The 11,260-nt window shown below is 44.3% G+C and overlaps 2 protein-coding genes across 5 annotated transcripts; one reads left to right on the top strand and one right to left on the bottom strand.

The window, feature by feature from the left end:
* Positions 1-156: 156 nt before the first annotated feature.
* On the top strand, positions 157-8,699 carry C15H22orf39 (chromosome 15 C22orf39 homolog). 3 transcript variants are annotated; one of them, XR_006285966.1, is made up of 5 exons: positions 178-354; positions 1,166-1,333; positions 3,458-3,579; positions 4,435-4,937; positions 4,991-8,699. XR_006285966.1 is itself a non-coding variant. In XM_043529287.1 (4 exons), the coding sequence occupies exons 1-4, from the start codon at positions 331-333 to the stop codon at positions 4,451-4,453; spliced, it is 333 nt and encodes a 110-aa protein (XP_043385222.1). In that variant the 5' UTR covers positions 178-330; the 3' UTR covers positions 4,454-5,436. The 3 variants fall into 3 exon arrangements, 2 of the variants coding, with proteins under 2 accessions (XP_007054996.1, XP_043385222.1); XM_043529287.1 differs by having other exon boundaries at positions 4,435-5,436; XM_007054934.4 differs by lacking the exons at positions 4,435-4,937; positions 4,991-8,699 and having other exon boundaries at positions 157-354; positions 3,458-4,308.
* Positions 4,928-11,140, bottom strand: MRPL40 (mitochondrial ribosomal protein L40). 2 transcript variants are annotated; one of them, XM_007054933.3, is made up of 4 exons: positions 10,975-11,140; positions 9,678-9,761; positions 7,509-7,664; positions 4,928-5,434 (listed from the first exon to the last, which is right to left on the bottom strand). In XM_007054933.3, the coding sequence occupies exons 1-4, from the start codon at positions 11,046-11,048 to the stop codon at positions 5,125-5,127; spliced, it is 624 nt and encodes a 207-aa protein (XP_007054995.3). In that variant the 5' UTR covers positions 11,049-11,140; the 3' UTR covers positions 4,928-5,124. The 2 variants fall into 2 exon arrangements, with proteins under 2 accessions (XP_007054995.3, XP_043385221.1); XM_043529286.1 differs by lacking the exon at positions 10,975-11,140 and adding an exon at positions 10,433-10,689.
* Between the last annotated feature and the right edge of the window lie 120 nt (positions 11,141-11,260).

Below are 11,260 nucleotides of genomic sequence, written 5' to 3'. Positions count from 1 at the left end.
ACTTCGCACCCTTCTGCCTCGGCCCAGGTTGCCCAATCTCCCGCTTGCTCCGCGCCGGAGGCAGGAGAATGCTGAGTGGCTCAGCGCTGCGTCGCTCAGACCAGTTCTTGTCTCGTCATTGGCTTTCCCCAGCCAGGGGCGGAGCACAGGTAGCCGTGGCAACACCTGGCTCACCTTCGGCCTTCCGGCCCCTCCGGCTCACGCGGCCGGAAAACGTAGTTTTACACGCTTGCTGGCGATTGGCTGGGATGGAGCAATCCGTCATACACCCTTGTCCGATTGGTTTGATGAGCTCAGCGTGGGGCTGGGCTCACGGCGCCGGGCAGCAGCATGGCTGACGGCGGCGTGTGGAGGGTGAGTGAGTGAGCGGGCGCGCGCGCTCGGCTGGGAGTGAGGCGGGCAGCCTGGGGCCCGTCGAGGTCATGACAGGCCGGGCCATCCCCGTCCGTCTCCTAGCGGCCCAGCTGTGCGCGGTGGCCTGCGGCCGGGGTCTCCGGGCGCCTGATCCCCTCCCTGCGGGCTGCCAAACCGCCCGCCCCAAGTAGCGAGGGGAGGACCATTGCCCCCGTGTGCTGAGGGTGTAATTGACACTCCCGGGATAAGGGGTGGGCCCAGACTCCCACCGTGAGCCGGTGGCCAAGGCTGAGAGCAGGGCCCAGCACTCCGGCTACTGGCTCAGGTGCTCTGAGCAGTCGGAAAACGCCCTGTTGTATGTTTCAGGATGAAACTGATCAGGTAGAAGAATATTAGTAGCCAAACTCTAGTCCTTAAAAATTGAGTCTTACCCTGAGTGTTTATCTCTGGATTACTTGTTCATAATGCAATGGTTCCTGTGGCCCGCTCCCACGAGACAGAGCCTCTTTGTCCCAGCCTCTGTACAGCAAAGTAACAACGACAGTTGCACACTTGGTTCCTGACAGAGGAGTAAAGAAATAACAATAGCACAGTACTTAATCTCAAAACACAATACACTGAGACAGCATGGGGGGAAAATACCCCCATCAAGACAGCTGAAATGAATGGGACAGGTTTGATTTCCCACCGTGACAACATAGACTGGGCATTTTTAAACTTGGAAACATCTTGTTCCTTACTGCTGAGTCCAAATATCATGATTCTTCTCCTGCAAGTGTCTTCTTAACGTATTTTTTTGCTATTTTACCAGCCTCCACGAACATGTGAGGATTATTGGTCTGAATGGAAACACTGTAAGGGCATCCGTAATTTATTCCATAACTATTATACGTATGGGGAAGCGCCCTCCTGTGAACAGTGGAAAATAGACTATGGCAATTGCAGAAAGTGGGAAAAAAGCAAAAGTCCAGATGCTAAGGTATGATGAATGCCAAACTGAAGACAGTATTAAGAATGGTATAAAAAATAAATTGTGCATCATGCATGCACCATGGTCATCAGCATTAACCTTCCCCCACAAAAAATCTACTCAGCCACCCATACCACAATAAAGAAAAACAATTAGATTTTTCTAATGTATCAATATAAAGTACTTCCACAATTGAGTGGGCAAGCCTGTCACAAGGCTGGTGTAATGTATATTGAACAATAGTTATGTCAGTGATGAGAACAGGCCTTTTCTATGTTTGTGAGGCACTATGTAGATGTTGTTGGATAATTTTCCAATACGTTTAACTCTTGGGTTTGTTTTGTTTCTGGGAGAGGGGACTAACAACTGCAACATTATAAGATTTTACAAATCCTTTAAAAATAACTAAATGTTGAGCCTAAATAGCCTGCCACTGTCCTTTTCAATCCACAATCTTTTCTTCAAAACTGTAGAGGTAAAAATGTCTTGCTTTTTTCACCATGCTAATCCATACAAAATGTTGTCACTAAAATCATCTTCCTCTCCTGTTGTTTTGACTGTATCATCCCTTCTTCAGCTCTCCCCACTAGCTCCCCATTATCTTATTTCACGTTCAAGCTTTGTCATTGCTTTTAAGAGCCAACATCCGTCATTCAGCACAGTATATGGCTCTGACTTTGCCACCTTTCATGTTCTCCGCCTTCTCCCTTCCACTCCATGAACAATGTCAGCCTTAATTTTCCCGTTTCCTTCTCCAATGCCTGCCTTTTTATGCTTCTGTCGCCTATGCCCACAACCTCACGCCAGTTCTCTATATTCCTTGCCTCATTCAAATCTCTCCTAGAAACCTCAATTGTGCTGTCTTGCCAATAAAAGGAGAATTTGAAAAAACACAACCTAACTTAATAGAATACCATTGAGGCAGAAATAAATATCATAGTGGTGTTAGTGCTACTATTATTAAAGCTTTGTTTATCAGGATCATTAAGCCTAAATTTTCAAAGTAACACTTTGTGTTCCCAACTTGAGACAGTAGAGAGGCCTGATTTTAAGAGGGCAGACATCCAGTACTGTCTGAAAACAAGGCCCTTTGAAAGCATCTCAACACTGAATCCCCCAAAATTGAGGCATTCAAAACCAATAGCTACTTTTGAAAATGTAGGCCTTATGGTTTGGGTTTTTGCCCTAAAAAGTAATGATCTTTTGAAAAGATAATTATTTGTACAGGAATATACACATCCACTCCCAGTCTTTATTCAAGCCTAATTTAATGGTGTCCAGTTTGCAAATTAATTCCAATTCAGCAGTCTCTCATTGGAGTCTTTCTATTCTGGGGACATCATCATAGGGCCTAATCACATCAGCCACGCTATCAGAGGCTCGTTCACCTGCACATCTACCAATGTGATATATGCCATCACGTGCCAGCAATGCCCCTCTGCCATGTACATTGGTCAAACTGGACAGTCTCTATGTAAAAGAATAAATGTATACAAATCAGACGTCAAGAATTATAACATTCAAAAACCAGTCGGAGAACACTTCAATCTCTCTGGTCACTCGATTAGACCTAAAAGTCGCAATTCTTCAACAAAAAACTTCAAAAATGGACTCCAACGAGAGACTGCTGAATTGGAATTAATTTGCAACCTGGACACCATTAAATTAGGCTTGAATAAAGACTGGGAGTGGATGTGTCATTACACAAAGTAAAACTAATTTCCCCATGTTTATTTTCCCTCTACTGTTCCTCACATGTTCTTGTCAACTGCTGGAAATGGCCCACCTTGATTATCACTACAAAAGGGTTCTGCGCCCCCCCCCCCCCCCCCCGCCACTGGTAATAGCTCACCTTACCTGATCACTCTCCTTACAGTGTATATGGTAACACCCATTGTTTCACGTTCTCTGTGTATATAAAATCTCCCCACTGTATTTTCCACTGCATGCATCCGATGAAGAGAGCTGTAGCTCACAAAAGCTTTTGTTCAAATAAATTTGTTAGTCTCTAAGGTGCCAAAAGTACTCCTTTTCTTTTTGAGTTGTTGTGTGAGTAGTTAATGTCTATAATGTGCTTTGAAAATGCAGCACACTGTGTTTGAGTGTTGAGTATCATATTGTCATGCATTGCAGGAATCCCTATGCAAGAGTGAAAGAGCCCGGATTCTGGAAAAACAAAAGTATGATCCAGTGTGGAAGCTCAGGAAGAGCCCACCAAGGGACTGGTACCTTCCTCTTGGTCAAGATAAACCAAAGTAATAAGACTACCTACCATATTTGGCCCTCATATACCAGATGTGAGGCCCATGCTATTTTTCTGCCATGTGATTCTGAAATAAGACTGTAGCCTCTAAAGGAGAGAGACTTCTCAGCTTATACTTCTGCTCACAGCAGCCACCCACCTCATTAATGCCTATTTTGGGGTACATTTAATGGTGTTTAAGAAACATCTTATTGAGATGTAAATATTTTAAAAGGATAGTTCAGGTGCTCAGTTTGATTCTTGTCTGCTACAGTCCTCTGCCTTTTTCATTCCCTTTACCATCCATCCAGACAAGGACAATGCCTGCTGCTTTGAAACAGCACACACTCATGTAGCCTGGCTGCTCTTGCTAGTAGAGCCACCCCCCTTCCTTCACATGGGCTAAGTATGCTGCCATTTTGGCATGCCCAAGACCAGGCTGGCCAGGTGAGGAATTAAAAAACTAAAATATCCCTCTCCATTGGCAATAGAAATTAGAGTAATCAGGACAGCCCAAGCAGCTAGTATTTGGAAAAAAAACAAAACCTAACCAGTTTGTACAGATCCACTATTGTCATCCTTAACAGTGTGCCAGGGGGCAGCAGACAGAAAATAAAGTTGACCTATGCCAGCCGTTTGCCCCTGCAAAATTATTCTCAAGCAGTTTTTGTTCTTAAAATATGTTTGTGAAAGCATTAAAAGTTATCAGAAAAATAAAGACTTCAGTGACTTTCAAAGATAAGTCTTATGGCTTTAAGCAAATCAGTTAAAATGGAATGTCTTATCACATTAGCCATGCAGTATAAACAGCTATATTTACTTTGTTGTGATACATGTCGTATCTGTTTTCCCCTTGATTTGTACACAGGCACCTCAGCAAAACCTGAATTGGAGCTAAAGGAGAAATTGACAGTTATTATCTTCCCACTACAGCAGACTGACATACGATCGCTTTAACAATTTTTCTTCATGGCATAATTATACCCTCAGGAACTATGGTTTGTCCAGAGTGAGGAATTGTTACTCAGGAATAAATGAAAGGGGAAAAATATTCCATAAGTGAAAAATGTCCCTACATGGGACCATGCTTCAGTTTGTGGCACAAAAATACAGTAGAGTAGTACCCTGTTTATGTGGTCTAATTGGGACCAGGGCCAGATCCAATAATCAAAACTCTGAATAAATCAGGGAATGGGAAAATGCTATGCCACAGCACCATCTAATGGCTACAGGAGAGATTGCCTGCTTCTGGCCCTGGAGTCACGGTAAATGCAGAGAACTGGCTAAGGGAGGATTAGATAAACGGGGTTCTAAAGTATTTTGGTTTTATTGTCAAGATGGCCAGTTATAAAAAGAAAGGGAACAAGACAGGTGGTGTTTTTATTTTCTTTTGACAGCCATGTGCATAAAGGGAACAAGGACAGGTGGTGTTTTTATTTTCTTTTGACAGCCACCTGCATAGGGATGTTTGAAAAAGCGAAAGAAATAGTCTAGTCGCATCCCATTGTGTCCTCCTGTCATGCCCTCTAATGCAGCTGCGTGGCACAATCTTCTGATCTCACTGTGTGTACACTTTGGTAATGTCGATGCATTTCCCTTCAGGAGCCTCATAGCCAGGAACCTGTGGTGTGTAAGTAGGCCCCTCCTTCTCAAAGGGAAACAGGTCATCATCTCGTCTTATTGCTGCTTGGTAAAGTTCTTCTGATTCGAGACGCAATTCCTCTAGTGCCTCCTGCTGAGCTGCCATAAGAGACTTCAGTGTTTCCATCTCTGCCTCATGCTCTTTCTGCTTGTACAGGGCCCACTTCTTCAGGAGCAGGGCTCGCCTTTCACTCTCCTCAAAGGACAGCGGGGAGATATCTCGCACTCTGGCAAACGTGAAAGAACATTTTAACACAGAAGCTGCTGACATCCCAAAGAGCAAGCATCTAACAAAAACTACAGTGAGATACAAAGAGGCAAGTTGGCCCAAACACACAATACTCTGGATTGCCTTTATGTAGGGTCTTTCATGGGAGGATACTACTGCACTATCTAACAGCAAATTCCACTTGCCCATTCATCTGTTTGTTTCTAAACAAACAAGTAAAAGATCATTCATGTTCTCTCTATTGCCGCCACAGGGAGAGTGGGGGAGAAGATTTTGTACCTAAGCTTTGTGGCAATTTTGCAAGATTCCTTTACAAACATTCCTCAATACACCTGAGGTAGTTATCTTTTTTAAAGGTAAGAGAACAGGAGCTTAAAGACTTGCCCAAAGTAATTAGAGAGACCAGGTGGGTGAGGTAATACAAGCTTTTGAGCCACACAGAGCTTTTCTTCAGATCTGGGAAAGGAACTCCCAGGTCACAGAAAAATGCAAGGTGAAACAGATTGTTTAGCATAAGTAGTTAGCGCATAATGTATGGGAGCTTAAATTTATTACTCTGCTAGACACTACAAATAATGGATTTATGGCTCATTACAATAATCTGTAACCCACTGACCCAGTGGTTCTCAACCTATTTATCACTGTGGGCCAATGCAGGTTGAGAACCACAGCGCCCCTGCCCCCCAAAGTCCACTATGCCCAGCGCCCCTCACCCTGAGACCCCTCCACAGAGCGGGGCCAGAAGTGGGCAGGTGGCACCCACATGCCACCACGCGGGGCTGAGCAGCCTAAAACTTGCTGCAGCACCCCCACAAATTCCTAGTTCAAAGTGCCCCCTCACTGCCCAGAGTGCCCTCTCACCCCAAAAACCTGCCCAGAGATCCACTCTCCTTCAGCCTGCCCCCCTATGGCACTCACCAGCCCCCTGCTAGCAGGAGTGCTCCAGCAGGCTGCCAGATGGTGTCTCCCCCTCAGCCAGCTCTGCCCCCCTTTCAGACCAGAATGGCAAATTTTGAATTTTTTTTAGCATGCACTGGGCCCGCAGGCTGCCTGCTACACTAACCCCATATTTTTGTTCTCTGACTGGAGAGGTGTTAATGGGGCACTCTATCTTGAATGGTCCCTTGCAACACCCTTTTTCTTTCTGAGGCCCACCCAACATGCTATAAAAACTCCATGGCCCACCTGTGGCACAGTAATGAGTTTTCTGCATAAAGAAGCCAGGGCCTTTGTTAGGGGTAACAAGCAGGTCAGTGGGCTGTTAAACACTTTGCATTTTGTTGTGACACTGGGAATTCCTTTCCCAGACCTGAAGAACAGTTCTAGGGGTCTCAAAAGCTTGTGTCTCACCACCAGAAGTTGGACCAATAAAAGATATTTCCTCACGCACCTTGTCTCTCATATCCTGGGACCGACACAGCCACAACTAGTACATTGCCAAAAGTCAGTGGCAGAGTAGGTAGGGAGTAGAACCTAGGACTTATAATTCTAAAATTCTTGTTCCAACCAGTAAACAACACTCCCCTTACCAGGTGCCAGAACAGGGATACAAATGAATCTAAAATGGGAACAAAAGTCCCACCAAACAAATTACATTGATGTGTTTTTGCATGTGTGAAGCAGAACATTCCAAAAATCAGAGAGAAGGGTCTGCTGCCCCTCCTCTCATGATAGATCGTTGAGCCCTCCAGAAACTCCTCCAAAGTCCATCTCAGCACTTGGAATTGGAGATAAAGTCTTAGACTGATCCCATCTGATTTATCAAAAGGTTTTTTAAAAAACAACTCTGTATCCCACACCCAGAATTACAATTTTTCATTACAAACACAAAACACTGTTTCAAAAGCAATTTGTAGAAGGAGAAACAACTCAAGAAAAAATATTCTAGAGTTGCAGAAGTCACAAATTTCTTGATCCTTTAACTATTTATCTCAAAACTGACTCCCTTGTATCTAGCACAAGGCAGCTTATGGGCAACAGGGTAGTATTAGTAGGTAGAGGGTATTTCACTGTTGTTTGCACTTCTTCAGTTCATTATCAACCCCAAAGTAAAAGCCAACAGTTCTCCATACCTTGAAGCATCCAAAAACTTGAATGGTGTTACAAAATCCTCAATGGGAATCATTTCCAGGGCAGCTTTTTCCAGCTTTTTTATCTTTTTCTTCATACGGTCCTTTTGTGCTTGTTCTCTCCTTGGATCTATCTTCTTTTTCTTCCGCGGTTCTGCTCTAGCAGAGGAAATTAATTTAAAAATTTTGTATCTGTGTATACTCATGCAATACTTAATACTTTTTGTTTCTATAGTAAACCCATCCTAGAATAAAAGGGTGTGTCTAATAGGGAATATTTATCTATACATACTGGGAATTTGAGAAGCATTCTTGCAGCAAATCAATATAAACTGTAATATAGTACATTTTCTTATATCAATCTGTACACAGAAGAAGAATACTTAGCACTTTACAAACATTAACTAATTAGTCCTTACAGCACTCCTGTTATACTTAGAAAATGAAAACCAGCAGGATCTTATTTAGGGGATAAGGCAATATGCTGTGTTTATTGTGAATACAGAAAGAATTAATCAGTTACAGCTATAACATGCTACTCACTCACACAAGTTCTGCAAGGTGGTTGTTATAGTTACCAATCTTAAAGTTGCTCGTGCCAAGTCACTGGCCAGGTGGCCAGGACATGTGGAGCCGAGTCTTGTCAGATGCGCATCCGATGCTCCTGGAGGGTGGTTGCAGAACCAGACTCAAAGTTCCCAGTTTTTAGAGTCTATCTTTATAGGGATTCATCCTCATTCAAATCTATAGGGTTTGCTTTGTCATGCTGTTTTTATGTTTGAAGTGATAATCAATCACCGTTCTCACGTTTGAAATTACAGTCAATCACACAGATGGCACAGCAATGATGGCTTGTTGTTATCTTGGTCTTTGGCCCCCCTGTCCTTGGGGCAGTTGCGGGGTGGATTTTGGCTTGCCCTCAGGGTAATCCAGTTATCTTACCCAACGCATTCTCATTCTTTGGCCTATTGGTTTTTCCTCTAGATGTAGTGTTATTTATTAGGCTGGCACTTCAATCTTTTATTACTCATTCAAACATACATCCGCAATCACACCCTATTTTACTTAACATACCTCCTACATTTTATTACCTATGCATTCTTTAACATAACTATTCTCAAATCACTGGGGCATGACAGACTCCAATTAATCTATCCATGCCACTTGTTATACATTAAAAAAAAAAAAAACCAAGCAAAATAGGAATGTAAAAGTAAACGAACAACAAATTTTGTTCTTAAGTTCAAAAAAACATTTGTAACATGTTATCTTATCACTTTTACAACAGACTCTTTGTCTCTGGATGTTCTTCTACAATTAGCACAGATCTTGCAAACTAACAGGCCTGCTTCAATTAGCACAAACTCAGCAGGCTGAGAGACATATTTCTTTCTAATAATACAAGCCAAATCCGGGGTCTGTACTGGATCATACTTTCCCCAAAGCATCAATATATTAATTATTACTTTTAATTCAACACTCTGAAGTATTATGCCCATTTTACAGATAGGGAAACCAAGACAAGTGGATCAGTGACTTGCACAATGCTACAGAATAAGTCAGTCAGGTTTAAAACTCTGGTGTTCCTGGTTGGCGTTCAGTCCACCAAGCCAGGCTGCTTCCTTATACTACATACACAATACAGTATAGGCAGACAGGTTTTATATTTGGATGTTGGCTTGAAACAGAAGTCGTACAGTATAGTTACTAACTATGGAGTCATTTTAACCAAGCTGTATTAAGAAAAGGGTGGCATGCAAACTGATACTATACATCTATAAATGTAGAAAAAGTACATTCAAGTAGTTTTAGTGCAGCTAGTGCTACATTTCAACTACTGTTCAAAAGGAAAAACTAGAAAATTGTTTAAACCAGAATATCTCCAAACATTTACACCCTTACGTTACATGCCTTCATAACTGAGGAATTATGAGTAAATACAACTAACCATTAACACTAAAATGTTATTCAGAACACTAGCTACATATATGGGAATTAAACACTACACTAGAGTCTAATAGTTCTACTTTATTTTATATCTATGCCTCATAATGTAGAAATATATATGTGCGCCTATTCATTTGAATAATTTAAATTTTTCCTAACTTCCTGTAAAGAGGATGTGAACATCTGAAAACTATTCTGTGAAATACAATATAAATTGTATTTTACCTCATGGGGAGGGACGCCTGAAATGCCAGCATAGAAGTCTGCCAATGGTTTCCCCGAAAATGAATGGTCCAGGACAGCTGAGAACTAAAGAAAAAAGGAATACAAAGCATGAGAAGAATCAAATTCAATTATGTTAATATATAGCTTTTGTAGACTGCCTTTTATTAACAATTTCATTTGCATAAATACATTATAATGAATAACAGATTTATTTGGGGCATAAGCTTTCGTGGGTAAAAGAAGTGGGTTTTTTATCCACAAAAGCTTATGCCCAAATAAATCTGTTAGTCTTTAAGGTGCCACGGGACTCCTCGTTGTTTTTGTGGATACAGACTAACACAGCTACCCCCTGATATTATAATAATCTTCAGTCCATCCTCAACTGTTTGAGCGAGTAGTGGTGCCTGGCACTAATTCAACTGTAACAAATATGAACCTTTTCAGCCCAATAACGGTCCAAATTTTGCACTGTTCGAAAGTTTGAATCCACCAGGGGGAAAAATCACTTTAAAAAACCCCCCACAAATTAATTATGTCTCAAATTCAAATGACCATGTATTTGAAAAGTAAAAATAACTGATTCTGTGGACTAGGGAGCATTTGCAGCTTCACTTTTGGGAACAGGGTGATACAGTTTCTCAGGGTCTATGAAGCCTGCTACAAAAGAAATACAATCTGTCAAAGTCTGAGCCACCAACTTGTCCATGCCCTTTCGCTTGAGCCCAGACTAAGCCTACTGGTACCACAACGCTTGCGTGTAATACTCCATCTCAAGCCAACTCTTTTGCAAAACTCCATCCCGATGCCAAGGAACATGTATCACATGCTGGGACCTGCTGCTTCCAGGAGGGCAGCACCCACAATTGGCAGTGAGGGCAGCCAGGCAGATCAAGATGGCGCAACACGTGAAAGGCCAGGAAATTTCAACAAGGGCCACGCTGGTGGAAGGCACCTATGGCAAAGGACCCCAGAACAGGGCAGGGCACGGGCTGCTGGATCAGAGCATGCCATGCAGGGGCCCACTGGCTACTACGCCTTTGCATTCCCCATGGGCGTGGCCACTCCGCCCAAGGGGGGCACCGCGTGCGGGGAGCGGCCGGCACCACGTATCACTGGGGGGAGGGGGGGGGGGCGCGCACGCGCCCGACGTTCCTCGCGCGAGGACAGCGCGTGCAGCAGAGGGGCGCTGCCACGGGCCCGGCAGGAGGTGGGGTCACAGGGGCCACACGCGCCGGCTGGGGGCGGGGGACCGGTCGGCCGGCCGGCGAGCCCCAGGGCAGGGTATCCCTGGCCCTACCTGAGCAGGGAGCTCCCCGCTGCGCCCCGCACTCTGGGGAGCAGGCGCACCGCCCCGCGGGCTGCCGCCAGCATGGCTTTTGCGGGGCGCCTCGGCAGCAGCAGCAGCAGCGCCTCCTCTCAGGTCCCCGCCAGTGTGGTGCGCCCGCAATTGCGGCCGGCTGCAAACCTGCTCCCCGCCGCCCCTGGTTCCGCCTCGCGAGGAATCCGGCCCCGGGCGCGGAGCGGGGGTAGGACTCGCTCAGTGCCCGAGGCGGGCGAGAGGCTTTAGGCAGGGGAAAGAGGCG

Source organism: Chelonia mydas, chromosome 15 (genome assembly GCF_015237465.2).
Source record: "Chelonia mydas isolate rCheMyd1 chromosome 15, rCheMyd1.pri.v2, whole genome shotgun sequence".
NCBI classification, from domain to species: domain Eukaryota; kingdom Metazoa; phylum Chordata; order Testudines; family Cheloniidae; genus Chelonia; species Chelonia mydas.
Note: the sequence above shows the minus strand (reverse complement) of the source record. Positions and strands in the feature narration are given on the sequence as shown.